Source organism: Apostichopus japonicus, chromosome 14 (genome assembly GCF_037975245.1).
Source record: "Apostichopus japonicus isolate 1M-3 chromosome 14, ASM3797524v1, whole genome shotgun sequence".
Taxonomy (NCBI): domain Eukaryota; kingdom Metazoa; phylum Echinodermata; class Holothuroidea; order Aspidochirotida; family Stichopodidae; genus Apostichopus; species Apostichopus japonicus.
In genome coordinates this window covers 15,901,549-15,920,967 of record NC_092574.1, presented here as the reverse complement: position 1 = coordinate 15,920,967, position 19,419 = coordinate 15,901,549, and the positions used below count along the sequence as shown (strand labels likewise).

The 19,419-nt window shown below is 36.5% G+C and overlaps 1 protein-coding gene across 4 annotated transcripts in view; it reads right to left on the bottom strand.

The window, feature by feature from the left end:
• LOC139980197 (THO complex subunit 2-like) overlaps positions 1 to 19,419 on the bottom strand; it is a 44,579-nt gene that overhangs the window by 5,872 nt on the left and 19,288 nt on the right. For all 4 annotated transcript variants that reach the window (XM_071991669.1, XM_071991670.1, XM_071991668.1 and 1 more), the window contains exons 16-35: positions 18,848 to 18,941; positions 18,138 to 18,218; positions 17,836 to 17,932; positions 16,989 to 17,106; positions 16,540 to 16,719; positions 15,664 to 15,828; positions 14,880 to 15,046; positions 13,527 to 13,653; positions 12,767 to 12,908; positions 8,023 to 8,180; positions 7,387 to 7,515; positions 6,829 to 6,960; positions 6,276 to 6,344; positions 5,261 to 5,376; positions 4,130 to 4,196; positions 3,396 to 3,573; positions 2,355 to 2,409; positions 1,664 to 2,006; positions 880 to 1,021; positions 459 to 496 (exon numbers count right to left, since the gene is read on the bottom strand). In XM_071991669.1, the coding sequence (XP_071847770.1) occupies positions 459 to 496; positions 880 to 1,021; positions 1,664 to 2,006; positions 2,355 to 2,409; positions 3,396 to 3,573; positions 4,130 to 4,196; positions 5,261 to 5,376; positions 6,276 to 6,344; positions 6,829 to 6,960; positions 7,387 to 7,515; positions 8,023 to 8,180; positions 12,767 to 12,908; positions 13,527 to 13,653; positions 14,880 to 15,046; positions 15,664 to 15,828; positions 16,540 to 16,719; positions 16,989 to 17,106; positions 17,836 to 17,932; positions 18,138 to 18,218; positions 18,848 to 18,941 (2,598 nt within the window). The remainder of the gene's footprint in view (positions 1 to 458; positions 497 to 879; positions 1,022 to 1,663; positions 2,007 to 2,354; positions 2,410 to 3,395; positions 3,574 to 4,129; positions 4,197 to 5,260; positions 5,377 to 6,275; positions 6,345 to 6,828; positions 6,961 to 7,386; positions 7,516 to 8,022; positions 8,181 to 12,766; positions 12,909 to 13,526; positions 13,654 to 14,879; positions 15,047 to 15,663; positions 15,829 to 16,539; positions 16,720 to 16,988; positions 17,107 to 17,835; positions 17,933 to 18,137; positions 18,219 to 18,847; positions 18,942 to 19,419) is intronic.

The following is a 19,419-nucleotide window of genomic DNA, read 5'->3' as shown; positions in this document are numbered from 1 at the left end:
TTCCCATATAAAATTCTAACCACATTATTACCTAACCACTGCAATTCAGAAAGGCAAGAAGAAAGATGTTTCAACATAATTAACAAAATCAAAGGAAAATGCAGGCACTTTTACGATGTCATAACAAACTTGCACAATATACATCTAATTAATAGGTGTCTTTCAATGACAGCAAATCGAAAACCTCATCACAACTTCAGTTTCCAATGAATTGTCCTGTCATCGGGTCCTACCAAAATATTTACTGCCCGGTGGTACTCTGCTGCAGAGTACAGCAACTTTAACAATAGTAAATCGCAAAATTAAGTACTGCCAGTTTTGAGTAGAGGTGTTAGTAACTTTCTAAACGTTTCTACGTCCTTTCAGCATCTGTATATAATATCTCAGTCAATTTCCTGTTGCTGAATTAACTTTTATTCAAGATTTATCAGGTAGGATAAAATAATAAGGAATCTTACCATCAGGGAAGGATGCTCCACTTTCCTCCTCTTGTGATCTGTCATAAGAAAGAAAAAATGTTCTAATTTATTCTCCTCTACTACCATCTAATCAGACAAAAAGACTTGAAAAAAAAAGTAGAAAAGAGAGAAAAACAGGAGACAACAGCACCTCCATGTCACATACTAATAAGGAAAATGAGTGTGACAAACCTGTTAAGCATTTTACAAAGGCAAGAATATCAAGTTATGTTATTGTACAGTTTGACCAGGAGTATAAAATTGGTGGATAGCAAAAACATTTACTGTTCCTTCCAATCTAAACCATCTATTCTTTGTCCAAAAGATTGATATACAAGGGAGGAGGAAGAGGTAGGGCATAGACAGGAAGATGACATATTTTCTCTCCTTTTTAAAAAAAATATCTTCTCATGAAGCTCACCTCTCTCTTGGGAGTCCCGCTGGGGAGAGGTCTTTCTCGATGAGGTTCCTGAACCTTGGCTGGAGTTGGATGCCTCACTTGCTGACCGTTGACTTCTGTCTTTAGTGGAATATCTCTCCTCCTTTGTGTCCTCCTGGGATGACTGACAAAAAAACCAAAACAAAGAACGATAAATGATATTTACACGAAAAGCCATGATCTCAAAAACATGGCCAAGGAGAGTCAAGGTTTCGCTATATGAAGATCGACATTGTCTGGAAATGTGGAAGATGAGTTCTGCATCCACGTACACTTCCTGAAGATTTCACCTGAAATTTGTTAAACCATTGATAAAAAAACCGGAAAAAAAAATCAGGTAATAAGATGACCAACTGGTTTATAACTGGTAACAGATTATACAGACACAGATGTCAACTGATTGATTCCACAATCACGGATGTGCCTGCTTAGTAATTATTTTAACATAAAGTGACATCCAGACCAAGTTTGGATGACAACCAAATCATGACTAACTGACAGAATAAAAGATAAATTTTAGTATAAGTCATGTTTAAGCTCCATTGTGATACTGTATGAAGCTAATATTACTACCCTTCCAAACTGTTCCAAAAGAACACACCGACAATAAAAAAAAAAAAGTGTCAAAAATGAGACTTTTTCACAAGCTTTAAAAAAAAATATGATAATCTATTCAGACAGCCAAACAAACAGATAGATAGTCTAACAGACAGACAGAAATACAGACAACACTTCATGATATAATACACAAAACCATTTTGCTTACTTCTTTTTCTTTCTTGCTGGTCTTCTCCTTCTGGCCTCTCTTTTCAGAATCTTCTTTCTTTCCCTTTTTATGGGCTACTTTTTCATCCCCAGAGCCCCTGTCTTGAACTTTGACCTTCCCCTCTGCCTTACTTTCATTCTTTTCCTTTGACTCTTTGTGGCTTTTGTGATCTTTAGCTTCCTTGCGTTCTTTCGCCTTGCCTTCGTCTCCCTCTTTAGACAGTCTCTTGCTGCTGGCCTGTTTGACCTCTCCCGATTTACGGCTTTTACCCTCCTTGACTTTCACTTTGGCAGTATCGTTCTCATCTTTCCCTTCTTCTTTGATTGGTTTACCTGCTTCTTTCCTGAAAATGCAACAAACCATTAAAATGAAGTATAACACAGAAAGGTGGTACTCATTCATCCACTTGAACTATATACAAGATGACCTCAACAAGCCAGGCATTTGTCTCTCTATTTCAAATGGTCAAGTTATGACCAGTAAAAAAGTCAATTACAGTCCACTTAAATGGTTTTCCCTAAACTGATGCCAGAAAACACTAAATAAGCAAGCAATATATTTATGAAATCAAATAACAATTCTGCCAGCTTGATTAGTTTTCTCTACAAGTTAAATATCGAGACAAGATACAATACATAACTCAATAGCCTCGACGTCTACCACTATTTTCAAACGTGAAATGGTTTCTTACTTATCTGCTTTCTTTGTGCCAACTGCTGGAGAAGAAGCATCTTTGGTCACAGGTTCTGTTCAAAATAGATATGGTAAAAGATACAATCATAGCATGAATGTGAGAACATGCCAATCAACACTACAGAAAACACATGGTAAAGGACACAATCATAGCATGAATGTAAGAAAGTGCAAATCATACTAAAGAAAACACATGGTAAAAGATACAATCATAGCATGAATGTGAGAACATGCCAATCACACTACAGAAAACACATGGTGAAGGACTCAATCATAGCATGAATGTAAGAACATACCAATCACACTAATAAAAAATTTAATGTCCACAGTGAATTAATTGAAGTCATGTTTTAATGAGGTAGCCCAAAATTTGCTTTATCTGAAGTTTCTTTGAAATTCCCTCTCTGGTTGTCCTTTCATTTCAAGTTATGCTTTCTGTATTCTCATACCTGTCATGTTTTCTATTATTATCATACTTATTCTATTAATATACTTAATATTTCTCACCATGTTTATTTCTACAGCACCACTGATTTGATAAATAAACAAATTTGCATGGAATTATACTACTTACAACAAGGCACCAGGAAAAGAAAGACAGAATCCTAAATATAGATAATAGAGAATATAAGGAAGCTCTCCTTCCTCGTTGTAAAAATTACACTAAACATCTGCAAAATTACACCCTATCATAGCAAAGGCATGGTGGGATGAACATGTTCAAATGGATATGGTTATATCTTGTATGTTGTCACTGTTTCCAGAAAAAACAACTTAATAGAAAAAAGTGTAAAGTCTTCCTGACAACTCTTACAATTACTTTAAAATTACTGTCTTTCTTCAAAACACTCAATATCAATCTTTCAAGCAGTTTTCACAAACTTCTAAAACTAGCATGCATTAATCATAAATGCAGGTATGAAACCCAAACAACAACATTTGAAATATTGCCTGTTTTCTTTTGTTATGACCCTTCTGCATCCACAGCTAACAAGTTCCTGATCATGCAGATGGAATAAAGACATCATATAATACTAACCATCATTTGTCTCTCCTTCTTCCATGGCTTCCTCTTCCACTTTGATTTTCTTAGCTGGAGGACCGTTCTTCTCTGCACCGTTCGTTTGATATTTCTTGGCAGACTCTTGCTTTGTGGTGGCAGAAGTGGGAGCACCTGCACCGGTGGCAGCGTTAGTTGCTGGTTTAGCTAATTTGGTCTGTTAAAAGAAGAGAGAACAATTTCCTCACTCCCGTTCTTTCATTTGAAACCTTAGAAAGCTTTAAAGATCCTACATCCACCTTTAATTTTTGAGCACAATTATTACTCACTTGGCATGGCTATGCATCTTGCAACTACTCGTTAAACAAATTTCATGGATAATTGACAAAACCAATCCTAGTCCTCATCAAACTGATTTTTTTTTCTTGTTCTGTGTTGAAAACACTTGCCTGCTTTCTGCGATTATCTTTGAAGCAGGAAAATGTAAAGAAGTATGTCAGGCATGGGTACATTAACTCGAGGTACAGTCATTTGTCAAGGGAAATATTTTCCATCTTGCTCAACTGGTGATATATTCAACTTTCTGATAAAAAATGACTTATTGCTCCCATCCCTTGTAATCTACATCAGGGATCCTTCTTCGAGGACATCCCTGAGGTCGTTATTTCCTTCCAACAACATGCAAACTTTCTTAAAACCTGTTTACCATTGACAAAGATCCTACTCAAATCAACACTTTAAGATCTCTCTTTACAGTTTATTCTGTTTCTTACCTCTTTGGAATGGAACTTCTCTTCTGGAATCATGTGAACTCTTCGTCCCTTAAGTTGCCCAGAATATCTAATAATTTGTAAATGAAAAGAGTTCTACATTGTACAAAAGCCATAATTCTAGTTATATTTTGCTTGGCATTCCATGTGACCAGAAGGCGATGTTTTCTAATATCTGCTGCCAATCTATACTGATATACTACTAATTACTGATACAACTTTTCAACTTCAAAATGTGTGCCGTGATAATGAGCTGTGTCATGATTCCGACTGCACCTGTGCAAAGTGGGTGCGTGGAAGAGACAACAATAAAAAAAAGAAACCTCAATGTTACTAATTGGACTAAGTCTCTCCTAGCTGATAAAATGTCGGATTCAATAACAATATGAGTTCAAGCTAGTCAGAAACTTAAAACATGACACTTTGCTCCCCATAGCACATCATATGTATTTATAAAATGTGATATGTGCATGTATCACTTGAACTGACATCAAACAACGATACACAAGTTAACAAACCATGGTGGACTCTCTCTCTCCAAGACTCAGGGACGTGTTTGTGAATACGTCATGGATGGAGAGTATATGGTGAACAGTTTTGGTGATCAGATAATCTTGTGGTAGTTGTGGAAGCTTAAGGCATGCTAAAAATTTCCACAGTGGAAGGTAAATACAGGAACCAAAGATGGTCTGATACAAATAAAAATTAATCTTGTAACAAGTTATACTTGTTGTCACTTTGAATCACAAAAACAGCTTAATAATATTCAAGTGTATCCAACTATGCAATATAATGTCTCACACAAGTCAACTACACAGGGAAAATAAAGAAGAATGATGACCTAGTTACATTAGTCATACATAACACCATTAAACACTTTAAGAAAGTTTTTTTTACTCTGCCTGAAAAATCAAACCAAATCTGAATTCTCAGTTCTGGGACCTTCCAAGAATGGTGTCGCGATATTGTGTGCTTATTTTCTTACTTGTCACAAAGTGATAACGCTGAATAACCAACAACTGCACTTTTGGTGGAAAGGAGAAATTTACAGACCAATCAACTTTGTTGTCCAAGTGTAAATTGATAGAAAACATTGAAAATATAAGTAAATAAACTCAGGACGGAAGTACTCACCCTAGAGCCAGAACATAAATGTCAGGTCTCTTGTCTTTCTCTTCATTGCAAATTTTGTCGATTCTCTTCTCCAAAACGTTACCCAGGTTTTGAACTTTTGGGAAGTGAGGCAAGATCTGAAGCAAGAGATACAGAAATCCTAGTTTTTAAATTTCATTATCAGAAGAATATATATATTTAAAAAGTCGGAGGTCTGATGTTGCAATCATATCAGGAGGGCAAACTTTGAAGAAAAATATCCTGTTAGGTTAAAAATGTCATGTCCTCCAACTTTATATATGTTTAAACTGAAAAGGGTTTTGATTTTTTAGTTGTAGATAAGCAGTTGGTAACAGTTATTTCTCTCTTTATTCATAACAGAAAGATGCTTCAAATTTATTAAGAAACTAAGATTAATGACAGCTACAAATTTCTATTTCATGACGAAATTGTACTATTTACCAATACTTGAACTATATCTCCTGATGATATGTGTTGTACAAAAAGCCCAGCAGCACTGATGATGCCACTATAATGTATAATACAAGTTACCTGGAATAAACATTTTTTTTTTTTAAGAATTACTTCCAAGTATGATGCAGGTTTAAGGTTCAATGACAAGTAGTTTTCATGTCTTGTCAAAATCTACTGTAACAAACTATATCACCTTTTTTTCACATATGTTACATTACTGTTTCTCATGTGAGACAATCAGAAAAAAAAGGCATGTTTTGGTGGACTAACTAAACCTAAACAACATGGTAGCATACTATAAAGGCTCATCTGAACAGACAATTTTTATTAAAACATTCTGCAAAATTTCAATTGGAATTTTCAATTGATAATTGTAATGAAATATACATTTTTTGACTGATAACATCATCCTTGAATATATGCTTTTCATGAGTGATGTTTGGTGCTAAAACAAACCCTGATTCCTTTCTATATTAGTTAAAAAACACATTGTCACATTGGTGGAAGAAGAGTGCGCTGATGCAATAGATGCGAGTGACTTGAAATGAGAAGATGAACTTACCTTAATGAGAAGAATCAAGGTATTTCTGATCTGAGTGTAAGACTGAGACTCCAGACAAGCTACCACAGCCTAGAAAAAACAAACAAACAAGGAGAAACGGCTTCAAAACGGCTCATAGATAACATTTACTGGCTCTCTCTTGGCAGGGGTGAGTGTGGGTAGGTGGGGGGGGGGCACACGGTTCCCACCGTAACACAGATGTGGAACTGTACCAGTAGATGCAGCACTGAAACAGATGTGTATGCTTTATTGAAGTAGTCCAGTCACCCAAAACATGATTCTGAAATTTTCAAAATACCAAATTTCTATTCTATTGGAGAAGCTTCTTGCTAAATACCATGTAGATAAAATTGCGGAAACTAATATTAAATTCGATAAAATGATAAAGACATTCATCTACTTGGGCATAATCTCAATTCTGCATATATAGAGACACAGTATCTGAGGATCATCTCTGTTAATCCCCTGACAAGAACCTTCACATCGCTTTGGCTAAAACTTCCCTCAATACCAGAACAAGTCACAGTAATATTAAAGATGTGCACTTCAATACCTTTGTTAGTTTATACTGCCATTTATGACAGACATGTCTGAAGTTTTCATAGTCCAGCTGATCTGCCTTGTTACTCGCCTCAGTACCACTGGCTCGTAATACTGTAACAAATCCTGGATAGTTGCCACATTCCTGTAAGGAAATACAACACAACATTAATTAATATTACTCTCTCAAAGTTGCAAATCAAATAGAAGAAGTACTTAATAATCAACTTATAAACATAAATTTTATCTTACCTAGGTTCAGAGGTTGCGACTCCTTCACCTTTTAAATATCTTTCATAGTTTACTCTATTTTAATGGGTAGCTTCATTTCTCATCAAGTGTCTGTTTTCCACGGCCACAGTTGCTTTTAGTGCCTCTATAAAGGAACTTATTAAAAATACTTTCACAGAAAACATTGTGACTTGAGTAGCATAGCCCAAACTGTACCTGTGATGAATGTAATGACCCATAAGTGCCATACAATTATTCATTCATTTATTCATAATAGATTTACACCTCATTGGTCACTCTAACACACACCAGATGAATATTCATGAATGAACTGTGTTACCTTCTCGTAGAGAGCCTTGTCACTATGCCACCTGCTCACTGTTTCCAGCATTGCACAGAGGAATCTACCGTATCGACTGGCTTCATTCTCAGAACAAGATGCTACGGTGTACGTTATATCTTGAAAGACCTTGAAATGAGAAAAAGGCAAAAATATGTGTGAACTGCTGAAACTTAAAAACATGTAACAATTTTTATACTGCAAAGCAAAAACATATTCTCTTTGATTCTTATATCAACTGCAACTCAATAACTGACACAATCATATATAAAACACCACAACCTCAGATAAACATATGAAGTCATATATATCCTTATGATGAAACCATATCCACACAAGAGAAACACCCATATAAGCACATTTCCCCTCCATCCTTCATTCCTCTTACAAACCCATACATAAAATCCTCAGATTTCTAAACACATGCATAAACTTTGTGATGGTTTCAAAAACTTTATAAATAAAACTTTGCATAGTGAGGCAGACCCTCTAAGCACTACATAACAGCTTAACATGAATGGAACTTAAATTACAATTGGAACAAAAAGAAACAACAGAAACCCCCCAAAAGAACCCCCCCCCCCCAAAAAAAAAAAAAGAACACTGTTAAACTGTGTAATCTGTAAAAGCACTAACCCTGTCATAGCACAAAAGAGTTGAAAAGTTTGGTGTTTTGAGTTGATGCACCAATAGGACAAACTTTGCACAGTAAATGGCATCAGATGCGGTGAAGCAACACCTAGGGAAGATCCCAAGCTGGAGAAACTGAGTAATGGTCTCATTCTTAGTTGACCCTGCAGAGAGAAGAAGAAGAAGAAACAGAAATAATAGAGCTCTGGATTGATGAATATCAATGATTTACAATTTATTGAAATTAATAGTACACCGTCAATTATTTTCATTGGAAGGGAGAATCAAGAAACTTTGTCTCTTTGACCCTGGAATGAGTTTTAATGTTCAAAATTTTGCATAGCAGGTTTGAAGGCTCTCAACACTTGTCTCATATAAAACACTTTATGGTTCCTGCATGCAGAAAACTGTTATACAATCGTTGCAATTGTATAACAATTTGCCCACTGTGCAGAGCATCTTGTGATGGGATACCAGATGAGTTTTGCCCTGTTGAGTATTTTTCAGTAGTGATTTTATAGGACCAGTGGCATCCCTTTCTGTGCAATTGACATAAACTCACAGGGCTTTAAACAAACACATTTTGTTCATTGGTCTGGTGACTCTGACCATATTCACTGTAAGCTCAATTGTATTAAACTTATTACACTTGCCTCTATTTTTATCAGTTAAATAACTTTATACTGGTCAATAATATCTTACCATGTGACCATACCAGACTATTTTTGATACCACAATAAAATTATCAATACTAGTGTGAGATTATTACATTACTATATACAGCAGTATTCTCAAGACCTACAATCAGAAGTGATTTTTTTGTGGCTGTCTTAGGAAAGGAAATGGGCAAGCTTTCAAATGATCATGGATATACATTTTGCCCTCAGCCCTGTACACTTTTCCTTATAACCTTACATTTATGCATAACACTTATAACGAGGTGGTGATACTTTGTGACAACTCATGTTAATGAATATATATATACAATTTATCACCAATCACACTCATGGCACTTAATTCACACACACATGTATGCATACCCACACACAAAACAGGGTTAATGTGTCTTGTTTATTTCAATCAGTTGGGTTTCAATCATTTCTCTCCCAACGCAAGTGCAACTGAATCAAAACTCAACCATGTGTAATTAAGACAAAAATAAATTATGATTATTCATGTGCATGATGGAAGAATTTGCAAAGCTTGTAAATATCATACTTTGTTCAAAAATGTAGCAGGTAACACTTGAGACACATGACAGATATGTTTAATAATGGTCTGATTTATAATATTGTCTGAAATATTCAGCACTAACAGGAATAAGGAGAAGAAACAGTCAGTGTGTTCAATGAGTGAAAGGAAAATTAACTGATTTCTGGCATTGTCTTTGCGACATATCTGCAATGCTCAGCAAAGCACTATATAAGTACTTGTTGAGAGCAATTATAATAAAATGGACATTGATTTTCTCAAGAGTTAAGATTCTTTTTATATCAATGTACATATAAACCATTCCTTGGATATCCTCTAATTCACAAGAGCTCCAAACATACAAAACAGATTCCATCATCAATAGGATGAATGCTTCTGGGAATAAAACTTTCACCAATCTCAAATATATATATATATATATATTAAATCATGTTTTTGTTGCATATGGACCCTAGGAAGCAAGTAACAAGCAGTAAAAGCAAGGATGAAAGGAATTGTATGAAAATGATATTAGCTCCCACCAGTCCCTCCAGGAAGAAAACTTATTCTTTCTACTTAGAAGATATTTCATTTCATTAATTTTTTTTGCTATGCCGATATAATAAACAAATATAATTGATTAAGTTATACATGTATCATGCATAATTTTGAAAAAAAAAAAAGTGTTCTAAGAAGTCTCATGGCTATATACAATGGTAGAACAGTCCTATGCAGGAAAGGGAGGAGACCAAAAAACAAAAACAGGAAACAACACATGTATGTACCTCTCTATACACACTCGAACAGATTGAATGAACACAATACTATGAGATATGTACCTCTCTATACACACTCGAACAGATTGAATGAACACAATATATACTATGAGATAGTAAATAAACAACACTAAACCTTGTCGGGATTTTGTACATCAATAATAAACTGGTTTTCCTGTCAAACTGAAGAAAGAGAGTGAACTAATGTTCTGAACTTATTAAACTCCCCATATCAACTACTGTAACTTCTGGTAAATTAAAATAAACCTGTGCAAAAGACCTTTTTAAGCTGATCATGACGTAGCTAAATTGTCTGTTGCATTATGCAATAGCTATTCTAAGATGAATGATGATGGGCAGAGAATGGGATTTACATTAGGGGTCAACCAATAATTGGATTCTTGTAAAGTTTATAATATTGGTCAAAGTATCGGATCTGCAAAAAATCCAACAATTTTTTAACAAAATGTCTGAAATACAAAAGTTTGTAGATTAGGAGCTTGTTACCCAGGAGTGATATGCTGTAAATCCCCTAATTATATATATATATATATATATATATATATATATATATATATATATATATATATATCCCTTCCCAAAATGTTTCAGTCTTGATAATACTGATCAAAGCCTTCTGCATCTTTACTGCTTAGGCAATGTTGTATCACACAAATCACAAAGCTGCTATATGCAAACAGTGTTGATAGGAAGCTACAAGCAAGTCTACAACTTTTATTAATTTACTCCTTTTTGCGCAAAGAAATGATTGTTGAAATACAAACATTCAGCATTTTCTTTGTGGTTTAGCTCTACCTTGTTACATCTTCCCAGAAGTTACAGCTTAAGCTGCATTTTGTTTACAACACGAAGATGATTTTGCATAAATTCCATTTGTCGAGATCGTCAATACAACATATTACATTTAAGATCAAAGAATGACGAAATATTCATCTAACTTGATGTCCTTATGAGAGGCTTGATTTCTGTGTTTTGGAGGCTAAGCGTAATTCCTTTCTCTATTTCTATTTATTATTGTTAACTTGCACAAACAATGGATCTTCAAAAGCAATGGTAAGCCAGGCTCATGTTGAGAGGGGTATATTGCAGAACAACAATTTTGAAGTTTTCAAAAACTTGATCTACAAGATGTCAGACCAAATTGTGCAATATCTAGATAAACACCACTTCAGCTCAGCTTCTTTAAATTACCTTCATTAACCTAAATAAGGAAACTTGCTGTGAAAATTTTTTTTTTTTGCCATTTGAAGGAACTTACAGGAAATAAAGCATAATCCTAGTTTTGCTTCTGTAATGTTGCACAGGAAGTAGGAATGGGCCAATAGACAAGTTAGCCTGCTGTACATACACCAATAGCACTACGTCTCCAAGATATATATGTACAGTTTCATTGAACGTTATTTTCAATAATTTCCACAAAACGATACACATCTTTAAATCTGCCAGAAAAATATTCTTTCCGGTTGACCCCTAGATACCATCCAGTTTGGAATGATTATAGTGATGCTCCTACCAGCTGCATTATGACAGAGATGACATTAAACTCACCTCTTGGTACTTTTAAACCCTCTGAATCTACAAAACCAGATCAGGAAATAAAACTAAATGACTCATCGATGAACTTAATCATCTATCCGTGCTATGAAACTGCCTATACTCTGATTCCACATAAATCCTTCAAGGCCCCAATCCCCCCTCTCCTCCCTTTCCTCCCTCATTTTTGGCTGGTCATTTATCATTGACCAGTAAAGTAGTTTATGTTTCATGAATTAAGCAGTATCATATGTATCTGTGGAAAGCCGAATGGATGGCATGCACCTTACACTTCATGCTGGGTGGCTGTGCAATAATTAGTTTAAAGCTCACTTTGGTTGTTTTTTTTGTTGTTGTTCTTTTTACCATTTTTGAACGACACAAACCTATGACATCCCATATGCCTCCTCCTTTATCCACTGGACCATGTTATTAACAGTTCAATACTTGTGGCATTACAAAATCTGACTTATGATGCCTGATAGTTTAACAATGACCTTTACCCTTGCAAATAGGAATTTCATCAGTTCTGAATCAATATATGTCATATTGCTTGTAGTCATATCTTACACAGGCAATAATCTAGCATTCAAATTTTGTGTAGCAGTTTTATCTGAGGTTTGTATCATAAGAAATACTATGGTTTTTGTGCACAAACACTGTTACATATCTTTCCACTTGTACATAGAAATTTGACCATTATGTGATGCTGCGATACTGGGTAAATTATTCCCTCTTACATGTTTACCTACTGAGTCTCGGGGGGGTCCAAACTGCAGCAAGAGTAAATATCGCATTGTGGTTTGCAAATTCCGTACAAAGAAGACATTGCTCCATGCGCATCGGCATGATCAGTGTTGGATGTTTGAATAACTGCAGTTGTTTTAGTGTTTTCAGCATTTTGCGATTATTATGCAATCCCACTTCATTTGTTGTAACTGTCAGCATGACTCATAAATCCTTTTAATAGCTGGCTACCTGTCTTTGGACATTCAAAACAAATTAAAGATGTCTGCTCTGTGGTTTCAATGTCAATATCCACGGCCAAGTATCCGCATGCTCCCTCACGACTATCCATATCTAAGGATGTATCCCAGGAAGTGCATTCTTCTGTTGGTGGAGATGCATATTGCTTTCAGATATACTCTTACATTTACGCAGTGTCGATGAGGTTGATATGTTAATGCCATTAATGACTATGTATGATGTGTTGCATATTCATAACTTACTTGCAGTGAACCAAGTCTCACTCTCTTCTTGTAACCTGGCCTTGACTCTGTTCACATGCTCTTGTTGTTTCTTCTCTTCTTCTCTCATTTTCTCCAGGAGGTTACCTAATCTCTCTTTCTCTTTCCTCTTTTTCGTGGAAACCTGCGGAGAGCAAAATTTTACCAGAGTTTATGATCTCTACAACTTTCTGAACGAGGGAGGGGGAGGGGGGAGGGGAAGCGTCCTTCAAAGAGCCATGTGATACTTAACTTGAGGATGTTAATGTTACTCACTAAAGGTTTCCAACTATGTTATATTTAGAAAGTGATATTTTTTGTAATTATGAATTGCTGGTATTTTCATCTTCTGCTTTTAAGCTCTTTTAAACAGATCTAAATCATAAACTTACGGCTGTATTGAATGTGCCAATATTCTTTGGTATTGTACTATGAAATATCATGCATCTGAACACATAGCCTGCTACTTTATTGCACTATACTTGCACCAGGGCATAGCAAAGTTTGGCATAGACAACAGCTTGCAAATGAAAGGAATTATTACATTTAATTAGCTTTCTTTTGGATGCAAACAGTCAACAACTTGCAAGTTAAGGAGCAGTTAAATGGTAACAATTTCACAGATCTCTTAGTAACATATCTTTGTCAACTAAGAAGAATCCAGTCTAAATCCCTTGGTCATAATTAGGCAAAGTTCCTACTAAAATACAAAATGCTCCTTTACAAATTTAAAAACCAAAAGTAGACAGAAATGTTAGATTACCTGATCCTTGTTATCATCCAGTGCTTGAATACTGTGCCTGATCTTTGTGGTTTCCTTCTCATAGCTGCCCTGTGGTACATGTAAGTCATACATCGATAATGTCCAAAAGGTAGTGTAGAACTGAGGACTGCAAGAAAAGAATAGATAAGTAAACATTCCTATATGGTAGTGACAGAGTGTTTTAATGGTTTACACATCTAGAGAGTATGTTTTCTGTGTTTCACTAATGACAATCTTTAAACAAATAGCATTTATACATTAAACTAAGGTCCACATATATATCTGATATGTAAGGTTTAGAATCAATAAACCTACAGTTGTGGCTGCAAGACCAAGATATCCAAAGCAAATACATACTACTCATTGATTACTCAATCCTGTCTGAACCCTGACAAGACCCACCCCGCCCCAAAGCAAATACATACTACTCGTTGATCCCTCAATCCAGTCTGAACTCTGGCCAGACTGACCCCCCCACCAAAAGCAAATACATACTATTCATTGATCCCTCAATCCAGTCTGAAACTTGGCCAGACCGACCCCCCCACCAAAAGCAAATACATACTATTCATTGATCCCTCAATCCAGTCTGAACCTTGGCCAGACCGCCCCCCCCCCCTTCTAAAAGCAAATACATGCTATTCATTGATCCCTCAATCCAGTCTGAACCTTGGCCAGACCGACCCCCCCCCCACCAAAAGCGGATACATACTATTCATTGATCCCTCAATCCAGTCTGAACCTTGGCCAGACTGCCCCCCCCCCCCCCCACCAAAAGCAAATACATACTATTCATTGATCCCTCAATCCAGTCTGAACCTTGGCCAGACCGCACCCCCACCCAAAGCAAATACATACTACTCATTGATCCCTCAATCCTTTCTGAACCCTGGCTAGACCCCCCTCCGCCCCAAACTACTACAAACACACATCAAAATATGTGTTTGTAGAGAACAGTGCTCCAGTCATAATGAGAGACATATTATGGTATATACTTCAACTGTTCAATAGGAATGAATTGCTTGAATTTACTTCTTAAAAGTTATATTGTCATGGGAGAAGGTAATGGGGGTGGGGACCAGGGGAAGAGGAAGAACCAAATGGAGGATTGGCAATGATAGTAAATAGTAAAACTGGTAACATCGTCTAACCTCAATACAGTAACAATTACACTAACAAATTTAAACAAGCTGAAATCAGTGAAGCTATTTGAAATTCTTTCCTGTTTTAGATTCTAACCTGATTTCATCCCACACTTTAGGTTCATGTAGTATCTTCACTGTCTCTATGAGAGAGGAAAGAACAAGCTTGCATGCCTTCCAGGTACCATTGGGTCCTGTTTTATATTCTAACCTGATTTCATCCCAGACTTTAGGAGCATGTAGTATCTTCACTGTCTCTATGAGAGGGGAAAGAACAAGCTTGCATGCCTCCAGGTACCATTGGGTCCTCTGCTCTGTGTTTGGCTTCTCCTCCTTAGACCTCTGTTTGTCTTGCTTCCGCAAATCATCAAACTTGGACTAAGACGGATGAAATTAAAGCAAACATTTACTGGGAAAATTGTGAAATAAGACTGTTCAACATCCAGCTTGTTGTAAAAAATTACAAGAACACAACACGACTGGCAACTGACTGATCAAGATTGATGTACTAGTAGATGCATATTTACGTTCCAAAAAACATATTATATGTTAAATCTCCAGGTAAACATTCTTTTTTTCACGAAACTTAAAGAGAGGCCTGTAGAACCCAGTACGAACTCTTTCAGCATCTGTGTACATCAGTCATGTTCAAATTTGCAGCAGGGAAAATTCATCCGGCTGAAACATATTGTTGTTACATGCGAGTATGCTCTAACTACACATGTTCCATATTAACACCTCCAATCTTGTCCCTACATCCCCTTACTCTCTACAAAGTCCAGAATGCGGAGAGAGTACTGACTTATTACGTGGCTGCATACTTCCCAAATGTCATTCATAATTTATCCAATAGGCAAAAACGACTCTCACATATAAACAGCTTCCTGTTGACACAGCACATCTCTGAACAATTGGATAAAAAAATAAAAAAAAATAAAGAAAAAAATAAAATAGCCGAAAACACAAATGGCTTCAAAGAAAGCAATCCTACTTACAAGTATAGCGTTTGAGCAGAGTGACCGGTGGAGAAAGAAGGCAATCTCTGGGTTCAGATGGTGCTGTGTGACCAGGGCATCGAGGGCTGGTAGATTCTTACTATAGTCCTCAATACTGAGGTGTACTGAAAGAAATCCACCCATCTGCACTAGAGTGTCTTGGCACTATGAAGCAAATAGAGATGATATATGGTGAATGGGTTATAAGAACAATGCAAAAATTGTGAGAAAATGCTCATATGCAAGAAGAGAGATATACTTGTTCTCCTTTGAGACTATGTGTAAATGTTAGATGACTAGACCAGACCAGGCCAGACAATCCCACCACCCACCTGCTGCCATTTGCTAACCTCATTCCCATGTTTCCACTCCCACCAAATCCCCTTCAAGTAACAAACAGAAGAATATTAGCAGCAGAATGTACTACTGCTATATTAGGTAAGATAGGTGACTGTCTGCAGTAGGGAGTATACATGCATACACACACACACACACAAACACACGCATGCACACACGTTTGTGTTTCATTCAGACCGAGGACCCCATTGTATTTTCCATTGTTCAAATCCACGTACCCTAACTTAAACAATACCCCATACAATAGAATTCTTCCGAGGACGTGGTGATTCTTTAGAAATCACAACCGAGGACCTGAAATTCTTTTGTTCAAGTCCTCGGTCAGATAGCAAAACAAACGCATGTAAACAAACATGCATACACACACTTACAGTCTGTACATATTTTGTGTGTAGTAATCTTTCACAGACTGAACAATTAAAATCACAAACTCAACAGATAGTTCAATTTCAACATTTCTTGGCAACTGGTGAGATTTCTTTTACAGGTAAAAAGATTGACCCCACAGGCAACCCTTACCTGGTCAAATAGTTTACCGACCAACTTAAGATGTGTCTCTTTGTTATGCTTGTAGACAATGCTGAATCTCTCCTGGGCCATCAAGATGCAGAGACTGATGGCTAAGTCATCCTCCATCATACCCTCCTTCAGCCTCTGGGAAGATCTCTTCATATTGCGGACCTGCGCAAAGTAGCCAGCCTGGATGGGGGAACAGAGGAATTTACAGAATCATCGTTTGTAACGATTGAGTACGTCCTCCCCCTGTATCATATTTAATTACAAAATGCAGACATACTTGGCCAAATAGTTCCCTTGTAGGCGGTGTTGCTTTGAGAAACGAAATGCACAAAATGAACTGTTACAATGTTGGCAGAGGCGGGACTGGCTACTGGTCGGAGCAACTCAAACTCCATAGGTCAATACAGTAACGTGTAAAATTAACATGGTTAGAGAGAAAAGATACCAACCTCTCCTTTAAGAAGTTCCCCACCACCAGATGCCTCTAGCTGATCAGGAGTCATCTCTTCTGTGATTTCAATGCCAGCCATCTTCTGGATCACCTCTCGTAGAATGAGTAAATCGTAACTGACGGGATAAACAAAGAAAGTTTAGTTATAGTTGAAAGAAAGGGAGTAACAAGTATACAAAAGATTAGACTGGAAGAGTTCAAACAAAAAGAAAAGTAGTATTGCACCAAAATGAATATCACTACGACAACATTCCTCTCCGTGATGAAAACATTTCATTTGTAATTTTTTCTTTCATGAAACTTACAAACTATACACTATCCAGTGTCCATAGTGTACTTTGGCTTATCTCGATCTTAAGCAATAAATGTTTGGCGAGTACTCAGAGTTAAGAGAAGTCGAAGAAAACACGACATCAGTCTGTAAGCATACCACAAGGTGCTTTGCAAGAGGGTAGTAACCTAAAATACAAAAGTAACTTTACATGTCCATAAAGTTGATGAAACCTTTTTGCTGACTTTTGCTGTTAACGACTTTTAAAAACTTAAATACTCCATTGGACACCCAAGTTGATCAAAAAATTATATTTTTTTTACAATCAAGAGGGCAAAACTTGGTTCTCTGGGGAATATCTTGTGAATATTCAGTGTTTCTGACATAACTTTGTAATGCAGTATTCGTACTCACGATTTACATGAGAAGAATTTCTCAGTAGACAGGCTTCCTGTTTGAATTTTCCATAAGGCTATCTGTTATTAACTCAGACAAGCTCTTATAGAAAGCAGACAAGCAAACAAACGAACTCAAACCAGAGAAAATCATTCCCACATCGCTACTGCAAACTTACCTCTTTCCCGCCTTTAGCTGGTTGGCAACAAACTGTAAGAGGCCTTTCAGTTCAATGTTGTACTTCTTAAAGATGGCACCACTAAATGAGGCTAAACCTATAAGAAATATCAAAATCAATTTGAACAATATTAATAAACCGGGCAATAAGACAAGCAACCACTAGACTGATCAAATCGTACAATTTATGAACTGTCCTTTTTTCCCTCCCACCCTTGCACGATTTCTGCAGCTATTGATTGTGACACATTCACCATGAAGAGCTCTTTTTGTTATTTAAATACTAAATTCAAAATGACTTACTCTGCATCCAAAGTGAAAGATTTGTATTGTCATGCTTCATTCGTTCCTTCTCAGGGTTAGCAATGGCCTCAATCATACAGTCTGGGTGGGGTCAAAGGTCAAGGATTTTAATAATACCACAATTTCATATGACAATGATGCTCTTCTATAAAATTATGCTATACGGTGAACATCAGTTGTATCATTGATGTTCACATACCGAGTCGACAAACTAAGCAAGACTTCAATGTATTTACTGCCATACATCTCAAACACAGAAATGTTAATTTGTACAGCTTTTCTGCAGTTCCAGCGTTGAAGCCGTAGATCCATACTCATTTGTGCAGTTGCAAAAATACATATTTGTATCCAATGGAATCAAATCAAATCAAAAGGAGTTTAACCCCTGGTTGACCTCGCGAGAGGTCCTACGGGGGATAATAAGATTGTTTTTTTTATAGAGTAGACACTTTTTTTTTTTCTTGGGAAAGTTGTCTATGTTCATTCAAGGAGTTGCTGGTAAGTGAAGTCTTATGTAATCACATTGTATAGAAGCCATAAACTTACCCGAGGTCGGAGCTAAAGAGCCAATTAGGGGGGGATTTCTAAAGGCGAGGAATTTGTAAGTATTGAGGATTTTGGAGACAGAGCGGTTTCTATTATTCAATGGAATACCCTTCCCACGTTACATCCTTATGAAGATGATGAGTTTACTTTCAGTGAAAGGATACAGGCTAGAACATCTTGTGATAGAGATGTGAGATACTTGAAAGCATCCACAACAGGACCGATGAAATTATCATATTTCTGGATTTGATTCAGCACCTAACAAAAAAACAAAAAAAAAGTTTTTGTTTTTGTTCCATGAATTTCTGCAACAAAATACTGCAACCAGCAATTAATAAATTGTGCAAAGAGTAATAGATTAAAATAAATAAATATATATAAATAAAGCATGAATTCTTCATTCTTTAGAAATGAGCATAGATATATTTATTGGAATCAAACAGATTGGATGATGAATCAGCAAAAATTAATGAAACTAAACTGGAACTTGCAGGCAGTGGAATCCAGAGCTAGGTCCAGACCAGGGGACATCTATGTCACCAGCCTTCCTACCCCCTTCCTTTGAAGTCCTCATGTTTCTTATAGTATATCATGCACACATAATTCTCTATCCCATATTCCTCCCATTTGAACCCAGGACACATCATTGACCACTGAGCCACAGCCCCACTGACAGGTCCAGACCAGGGGACATCTATGTCACCAGCCTTCCCATCCCCTTCCTTTGAAGTCATCA